The sequence below is a fragment of the Lissotriton vulgaris genome, chromosome 1_1 (genome assembly GCF_964263255.1).
Source record: "Lissotriton vulgaris chromosome 1_1, aLisVul1.2, whole genome shotgun sequence".
Taxonomy (NCBI): domain Eukaryota; kingdom Metazoa; phylum Chordata; class Amphibia; order Caudata; family Salamandridae; genus Lissotriton; species Lissotriton vulgaris.
Window position 1 is genome coordinate 977,275,068 of NC_141685.1, and position 9,533 is coordinate 977,284,600.

The following is a 9,533-nucleotide window of genomic DNA, read 5'->3' on the forward strand; positions in this document are numbered from 1 at the left end:
TAGGAACTTTCCCAGATACACCCTTGGCTTTTTGACACTGCCCCAGATTTACAAGGAATCGTAAAGCTGTGGCCGTGCCAGAAACGTATGGCTTCTCAGAGAAGGCATAAGGGTGGTGCAACGAGGAGAAATGTTTTTATTTTTACTTGTTTTTTGCTTTCTAGGTGTACTGCATTCTGCAGCACACATAGAAGGAGAAAAGTGCCATTAATTATGTTTTTCTGGAAGATAGTGTCCCTTCCGGCACAAAAAAAATCATCCCTGCAATGCAGGCACCCTTGCACCATGATGCAAGTGTGTCTGCATTGGCGCACAGCTGCTGTTTGTATGCTGACAGAAGGTGAGTACAGGAATGCGCCATATTCTTGTAAATTTGGTGCATTCCTACATTTAGGCAATGACACAGCTCAGCGCAGCAAAATTGCTTGCGGCCTGCACTGCTCCATTGTCTTGTAAATATTCCCCTTGGTGTCCACAACCAATGGCTAATCCATTCAGCAGTTGTCATTTTGCTGCTTCTAAGGTTTTGTTCAGATCAGATCTACCGGCGGATGGCAAGCAGCTACATAGGCATACCCTTGTTTCTAAACTGTATGATACATTTTTTTGCATTTCTTTGCTGTGTGGGTGTCTGTGTTGTGTGAACGCTCATTTTTTTTATCCTCAATCCTCATTATTGAAGACTGTGTTGAGAATGGGTGTAGATAAGGGTTAATGGCCAGGTTACATACTGGTAATCTTTGCTACACCAAGTGCAACTCTTGCTTGTTGGAATCCTGCAATTAATCATCCAAAGGGTTATTTTAAAGTGCTAACTTGTCATCCCGGAGGGTCTCCAGGCGCTGGGTCCCTATGTCCTTGGTTGAAGAGCCATGTCTTGAGCCTCTTCCTGAATTCCTCAAGTGAGGGGCAAGTGTGTAGTTGAAGGGGGAGGTTGTTCCAGGACTTGGTGGCTTGGTAGGACAAGGAACGACCTCTGCAGCGGTTTTGGCAGATGCTGACGGTATGGGCCAGGGTGAGGGAGGCGGCATGGAGTTCCCTGGTGGGATGATGGAACGTCAAGCGGTTGCTGATGTAGGTGGGCCTAGAGTTGTGGAGGGCTTTGTAGGCGTGAGTATGGAGCTTGAAGAGGCATTGTTTCTGTACTGAGAGCCAGTAGAGGGCTCTGTGGTGGGGGGTGGTGCTCTTTCTCTTGGGGATGTTAAGGATGAGTCTTGTTACAGATTCCTGGATGGTCTGGAGGTGGCTGAGTAGCTGCTTGGTGGTTCCGGCATAGAGTGTGTTGCCCTAGTCGAGGCAGCTGGAGATGAGAGCTTGGGTGACTGTTTTCCTGGTGGATATGGGGATCCATCAGAAGACTTTGTGGAGCATGCAAAGGGTGTGGAAGCAGGAGGACTAGACGGTGTTGACTTGGTTCTTCAGGGTTAGTTGGCTGTCCAGACTGTTTCTGAGGTTGTGTGCATGGTTGGAGGGGGCGGGAGCAGGGCCGAGTGTGGTGGGCCACCAGGAGTCGTCCCAGGGGAGAGGTTGTTTCCGAAGACAAGTACCTCCTTTTTCTCCAATTTGAGCTTCAGGCAGTTGGCCTTCATCTAGTTGGCAATGTTGGATAAGGTATTCTGGAAGTTGACTCTGGTGGTGTCAGTGTCTTCTGTGAGGGAAAGGAATAGCCACGTGTCATCGTTGTATGAGATGATGTTAAGTCCGTGGACGATGTCTGCTAGAGGTGTCATGTTGGTGCTGAAGAAGAGTCCTGGGGGACACCGCAGATGATGTTCTTGTGTTTGGAGGGAAGGATCCTCTGTGTTTGGCTGGAGAAGAAGGAGGCGATCCAGTTGAGAGAGTTGCCTTGGATACCCAAGTGGTGGAGTCTGGTGATGAGGGTGTGATGGGAGACTGTGTTGAATGCTGTCGAGCGGCCAAAAAGGATGAGGGCTGCCATTTACCCTTGGCAGAGGAGTCCTCTAATGTCACCCTTAGCTGCGATCAGGGTGGTCTCTGTGTTGTGGTTGGCCAGGAATCCTGACTGTGAGGCGTCGAGAAGGTAGTGCACTTCAAGGTATTCTGTGAGCTGGTAGTTGATGCCCTTCTTCAAGATCTTAACTGGGAAGGGGAGTAGCGAGATGGGACGAAAGTTATTGAGAATGCTGGGGTCAGCAGAGAGTATTTTTTGGAGAGGCTTGACCGCTGCGTATTTCCATGCCACAGGGATGTTGGCTGTTGTGATGGAAGTGTTAAGGATTTCTGTGAGGGTGATGCGGATTTCTTCTCTCCCTAGGTTGTAGATATGGTGCAGGCAAGGTTTAAGGAGTGTCAGATTGGATTGAGGTCATGATGGTGGTGGTATCTTGGATCGAGAGCTGCTTCCAGTTGGACAGTCGGTGTGTGTCAGTGGCATTAGTTAGGGTGTGGTGGTGTTGAAGGCTGGAGGTCGGAGTTGCAGTAGAAGTCTGCTATCTTCTGGTAGAAGTAGTCCGCTAGAGTGTCGCAGAGGACTTGGGAAAGGTGAATCGAGTTTTTGTTGGCAGCTGGGCTGGAGAACTCTCTGTCGATGGTGAAGAGCTCTCTGGCATGGTTGTCACTTGCCTCAATGTGGTTGTTGAGGGTGTTCTTCTTAGTCTCCCTAATGTGATGGCGGTGGTAGTTGTTGAGGGTGGATCTGAATGAGCTGAGATTAGAGGGGTACTTGCTAGAGCACCAGCGTCTCTTTAGTTTCTTGCAGATGCCCTTAAGGGTCTGTAGTTTGGGGTGAACCAGCAGGTGTACTTTGCTGGTCTGTTGCAGAAGGTGTCCTTCATGGGGTCGATGGTGTCCGGGGCAGTGGCTAAGATCCAGTTCTCGAAGTTCTGGACTTTAAGATCAAGGTTGTTGGAGTGGTCAAGCCTGGATCTTTTGAGTGCAGAGGTCAATAGGGGTTTTGTGACTCTGCTCCACTTTCGGCGGGACAGGTGGTTGATCGGATGGTGGTTCTGGGGAGCTGGTGAGGATGAAGTGGATGATGTTGTGGTCTGTCCAGGTCGGTTAGGTAATGTGGGAAAACTTGATACTCTCACTGAAGGAGAAGATAGGGTCCAGAGGAAGTAGGCATTCCATATTTGGAAGATACTATTAAGACCCAGGCTTTCCTTCTTTGGCACAGAATTTGGTTGTCAAATGAAACCAGTTTTAACCGCTATATATTGGCAGATGCATTGAAGCCTGACGGTGTCAAATATATTAGATGGTTGGAGTATGTGAAAATGTTCCTCACAAACATAGGACACCCGGAATATTTCACAGAGCCTTCATCGATGTACAGTATCTAGGAAATACCTTAAAGCCACCTGTATGGGTCTTCTGGGCGAAATTAGAGCCACACATGAAATGATAAAGCCCATGGCACAAGCCCACTACTTAACACTGCTGGCTCCAACAATCCAGCCGTACATATTTTTAATAGAGCGAGACTTTGACAGTTTTTTGTTGACTCGTTTTAGATTAAATATTTTATATAGATCCCTACGTTTTCCCGTAATGAATGACTGGTTTAGAGATCTGTGTAAGTGTCCGTGTGATGACGTCTCATCACAATCAACTATCCATATCATGTTTTTCTGTAAATACTACGTTGCATTAAAAAAGAAATGGATTGTACCTGTTTTAAAGAATTTTGGTCTGAAACGCTGCCGACCAGCATTTTTAGCATTGCAATTTTTAGAAAATGAATTTGTTATTGCATCTGTTACTGCCTTTCTTAAAAATGTTTTTAGTTGTCGGAAATACATGATAATGTGATATGTAAATGCACTTTGCTGGCCAAGAAATTATTATTATTATTTTTTTAACTTGTATTTTATTGTGCTTTTATGGTTATTGTCCACTATAACCGAATAAAAATATTTTGATTGATTGATTGATTGATTGATTGATTGGGTCCAGAGTGTGTCCTGCGATGTGAGTGGTGATGAAGACCAGCTGAGAGTGGCTGATGTTCCTCATGTTCTACAAGAGGGTTGTGGAATTGGTGTCTTTGGGGTCTTCAAGGTGGAAATGTAGGTCTCCTAGGAAGATGTAGTGGTAGGAGGCGATTGCCAGGGGGCGATGAAGTTGGGGATGGCATTGCAGAATCTTCGGGGTGGGCCCAGAGGTCTGTATGTGAGGGTTCCTCTGATGGTGGTTTTTGCATCTAGTTTGACCTGAAAGTTGAGGTGTTCCATGATAAGCGTTCTGTCATCGTTAAAGGTGGTGCCTTGGAGGGTTTCTTTGTGGATGATGTCTGCCGGCCTGGTCGTGGTAGCAGCTTGTAGGGGGGGGGCATCGTGTTGGCGATGTCAGGTACTGATGAGGGGGTGTGCCAGGTTTCTGTGAATCTCTTACCATTCCAGGTGGGATCAGATAGCCAGAGGTCTTGCCTTATGTTTAGCTATGGGCAAGAAGTATGATCTGTGGGAGACATTGTAAATGGCAAACACAAAGTGAGGTGGAGTGGCACTTGATTATAAACTGCCTGCTTGCTATTAAGCCTGTGTTGGGAAGTATTCATGACTGTGATGTGGAAGAGTAGGTGTTGGATTTATCTGGTCCCTTGCTCACTGTGCCATTGGATTCAAGCTAGCCTGGCTGATGAGGGGTAATACACCAAAACCAGTCCCAGGATGCTTGTTTCCGGTCCACGGAGGACCTGGCTTGGCAGTTCGGTCTGAACTGTTCCCATGAGGCACAGGGTAAACCCTGATTTACATATGGCTGGGTCTAAACTAGGGTGGCATGGTAAGCAAAAGAATGATGGATTTAACCCAGATCTCTTGACTGGGGTTGAATGTATGAGTCATTCATCATTCTGTCTGTCATTTGTTTGCGTAGCACTTTGCGCCCTAAGTGGGATGGGTATGCCCAAACGTGGGTCCCTTGCTCACTGTGCCACTGGATTCAAGCTAGCCTGGCTTATGAGGGGTAATACACTGAAACCTGTCCCTGGATGCTACTTTCCGGTCCAGGGATGACCTGGCTTGACAGGTCGGTCTGGACTGTTCCCATGAGGCATAGGGTCAAGACTGGTTTGCATATGGCTGGGTCTAAAATGGGGTGGCATGGCAAGCAAAAGAACAATGGATTTAACCGTGTTCTCTTGACTGGGGGTGCATGTATGATTAATTCATCATTCTGTCCATCACTTTTTTGCTTATCTCAGAGAGCCTAAACTCCATTTCTCCAACTTGTCTCAATGGAAAGTTATACGTGTAAGAGGTTACAAAGTAACTCCCATGTTAGCCTGTGGGACAGATAGTCTTTCAATAGTGAAAAACGAAATACACAGTATTTTACTCTCAGGGCACATGACACACACTAGTGCATGTCCTACCTTTCACACACACTGCACCCTGCCCATGGGGGTACCTGGGCCTACCTGGGGGGTGTCTTACATGCAAGAAAAAGGAAGGTTTGGACCTGGCAAGTGGGGGCTATTGCCAAGTAGGCATGGTAGTTAAAAACTGAGCGTACAGACACTGCAGTGGCAGGTCTGAGTCACATTTGAAAAGGCTACTTGAGTGGGTGGTACAATCAGTGCTGCAAGCCCACTAGTAGCATTTGATTTTACAGGCCTGGCACACCCAGTGCACCTTAATAGGGACTTACCAGTAGATTCAATATGCCCATCATGAACCAATCATGATAACAGTTTTACACAGGGAGCGTGTATGTGCACTTTTACACTGATAAGCAGTGGCAATGTGCTCAAAGCATCTAAGCCAGCAAAAAAAAAAGAAATCCAGCACAGCATCAAAAATACAGGAGATAGAGGCAAAAAGTCAGGGAAACCACACCAAGGATGCAAAATCTAACACTGTTGAGAAATGGTCATTAAATGGAACGGAGTTACTCCTTGCCCCATGCAAACCAATGGTAGGAGGAGATAACTTGGTTAGGGTGAAGGAGGCAAAGCAATGCGTGGTGAAAAGGACCCAGGAAGTATATTGTGCACATGACAATTACAGGAATAGCACAGAATTGCTAACATCAGTGGAAGTTCTTCTGGGTGCTGCAGTGTGCTTTTTAAAATGGCTACTGTGTGTTAGTTAGTTGACTAGTGACATTGGAATACAGATGGCTAGTCTAGTTTCTGTGCAAATAGGCAAGTTGTAGGTAACATCCCAGTGGAGAGAACCATGGGCTACTGCTACGAAGAGCAAAAAAAAGGAGTGGGGTCACTCAATGGGTTTGAGGGTGAAAACACTGAACTGCTGGAACAAATGAGGGTATTGAATGGAAATAAATGGGTAGGGCCAATAGACAAAAGTGCCAAGGGAAGCCACAACCACTCCTTAATCTGCTCATTCACTCACTGAAGTTGATGCATAGATGTACAGAAGTTCACATTTCCTCACCTGTATATTTAATGTAGCTGTTTAATGCGATGAGGTCACTGATTGTGCAAGTTCCCTGAGGCGTGGCAAGAAAGGCAGGCAGAAGAAGGACAATGGTCAGGAAGTGGGCCAACATGATAGTTTAAGAAGTCTTGTTTCTGCAAGAGAAGAATATGAAACGTGCGATCACAGGTCAATTCTGCCTTTACATTGTAACAGGATGCGTCAGATGGCTCTAAATATGGAAAGGGTGGTGGTAGGCACTAGAATAGATTGAGCTTCAGGCTTCAGAGGTTCAACCACTGGAATGGGATGAGGTGCAGTCCTTGTGATCTTTTCACTATAAAGGGATGAGGTGCATCCCTGGAGGATCTTGCAATGAAATGGTAGGTGATGCAGACCTTGGGCCACATAAAACAAAGTGCCCCCGGGGGTGCAACACGCGCTTGTACCCGCTTTGGTCACCCCCGGGCAATTTGGTATTACAGAAGGGGCTACAGACACTTGTGCGGCCCCTTCTGTAATACCGATAGCGCTGGCACAAATAAAGTACCAGCACCATCTTCAGGGAGCAATTCCTCATTTGCATGGGGCGTGCCCCCAGACTTCCCCCTTGCAGACAGGCACAGTCACTGCCTGCAAGGGAACCTCTAATACCCTTTAAAAGTGCAGGCGAGTTGCTACCTGCACTGTGAAGCACACAGCGGCTTCAAAGCAGCAGCTCAGTTTTTCACTTCTATGCGCTGCCCCCAGGGCAGTGAGAGTTCACAGCTGCCCTGAGGGCAGCGCTTTCATCATAATACAGCACATTTTCCTTAATTACGCTGGGTGCACCTTTCAAAGCGCTGCATGTATAGTGTGGCCCCTGGTGCCCTTTCACTGTATTGGGATGAAGTGCAGGGTTGGGGGCCCTTGAACTGGAGTACGGTGAAATGCAGGTTCAGATGTATGTGTCCTAGTTCAGTGCAAGGGTAGGGACATGTCTGGGGATCCTAGTAGTGAGAATGATGGGGTGGAAGTCTAGGCGGGTTAGCACTGGAATAGCATGGTGTAGCATACTAGGTTGTATGGTTGTTGCTAGGAGAATTAGAACGTAAGCAAATGTGTAAGATCAGTTGAAGGTGAACTAGCTTTGCGCATGGACTGTTCCTGTGGATGGGATCCTTACTCTTATGAATAAACTACAGTGTTTGGAAATATCTACCTGCGCAGAGTTGATTCTTACATTTGGCGACAGAGGATGATGGGATACACTTGGAAGTTTCTGTAAGAGTTTATTTAAGAGGATCTCAACACTGAACACAGTTCACTCTTGTTGCAATAATGAAGATTTTCTGCTGCAATAATCTAAAGCTTCTTCTCATTTGCTGCTGGACTCATCTACCTTTGGAGTGGAGATTATTAAGGTACTGTGTCTAACTTTTAAACAACTCTGCTTTTATTACTCCATATAATTTTCGGAACGCTCTGAGTTTTAAAAGTATGTAATTACCTCTTGACGATTAATTGCATACTCAAAGCTTCTCGTTTTGCATTCTGGTTGTTGGGACACTTTTATACAATATAAATAGTGGCACTGGTACTTCAGAAGGAAAAGTTATCATTTAAAAGAGACTTTGTTTACCTTTGAAAGAGTCGTTGGTGAGTTGCCTCGTGATTTCTCGCGCCCCGACATTTGCAGACTTCCCAGCCCGATTTGAGGAATTGGAGAAATTTTGGCATGTCAAGGATGAGCTCTCCGATCATGGTGGTTTATTGCTGGGGGGTTTAAGGTTAGTTCCAACTTTTGCTCTTAGGAATACCCAACTTGATTTGCTCATGCTGGACATCAGGAAATGACAAAAACAAAGGAGAGATTGAGGTTGCCATATTGGTGGCCTGGCATGGATTTTCGGGTGGAGCGCTGTATCAGATATTGTGTACAGTGTGCATCAAGTGAGAGAGTGGCAAAGCCCAAGGTCCAACCCATGGTGATACGTGATCGCCCTGAATGTCCTTGGAATGAGGTAGCATTATATATTATTGGTCCTGTTCGTTCAAAAGGATCTGAATGGTATGTGATTGTTCTGATTGATCTCTTTTCAAGATGGCCTGAAATTAATGTCACTCATGGCATAGAAACTTAACATGTAATTACATTTATACAAAGTCTCATAGCCAGGGAAGTCATTCCTGACTGTATTTTAACTGATAATGGAGTACAATTTGTGTCAAAGGAGATGCAAGAGTTTATTTGTAAACATGGTATTAAGCACAAGAAGTGTGCTTTATATCATCCAGAAACAAACAGAATGATTGAGCGCTTCAATCGTGTCCTAAAAGAAACAATTGAAATGGCCAAGTCTGCTGAGTTAGATTGGCGAGATGAGATTCAAATGAAAGTTGAAGTGTATAGGGTTTCCCCTCATGCTACAACTAAGAAAACCCTGTTTGAATTATTTAGAGGAAGACGTTCTAACACACTTGTGACACCGACATGGGTGTATGAATTTCAAAATTCTCAGGGTATGAGTGTTGATGAGCACAGTAAGAAAATATCAGAATCACAAAAAGTAAGGCTCGCAAAGAACTGTACGACCGGAGGAAAAATGTAAAGGAGACCATTGTAAAGGTGGAAGATTGGGTTTTACTTAAAAATCCTTGCAAAAGAGCTAATTCCTCTACCTTTCTAAAACCATTACAAGTAATCAAAGTTTTTAACAAGCATTTACAATGCAAAAGGTCTCGCAGCATTAAAGTTGGAGTTACTGGCATTGTAAATGACAATGCTTTGCATTAATTTTTATTTTTTTACTTTGCAATTGGTATATAAGCATTGTTTGTGAATGGTTAGTTGTTGCTTATGCTAAGCAAAGTTGGCAGTAATATAGACTGCTAGTCTTGCTTGTTATTAGCATGCTGATTTAAAGCGCTCTGTCCTCCGCTCCCTCCTAGCACAGCTCCATTTGGGAAGGGAATCCCAAGAAAGCCATCTCCATTAGGTGCCCCCCCACCTTCTGCGAGTCTTGAGCAGCCCAGGGGAAAGCTGGTAAGGGCAGGCGGCTTTTGCTCTGAAATTTCACATTTGAATCTGTGCTTGGTGTGCAGCCCTGTATTTCTTCCTTTTTGTCCAAACTGTACTAAAATGACAAATACAGTTTTTTCCCTGCCAAAAAAGGGAAAGCATTTGCAAGGCAATAGGTCTTGCATTAC

At 45.4% G+C, this 9,533-nt stretch overlaps 1 protein-coding gene across 1 annotated transcript in view; it reads right to left on the reverse strand.

Annotated features, from left to right (window-relative positions):
• The window catches only part of LOC147748329 (resistin-like), a 136,125-nt gene extending 129,648 nt beyond the window's left edge, over nt 1–6,477 (reverse strand). Inside the window, exon 1 of the mRNA XM_086936410.1 lies at nt 6,363–6,477. Coding sequence (XP_086792536.1) covers nt 6,363–6,477 — 115 coding nt within the window. The remainder of the gene's footprint in view (nt 1–6,362) is intronic.
• Between the last annotated feature and the right edge of the window lie 3,056 nt (nt 6,478–9,533).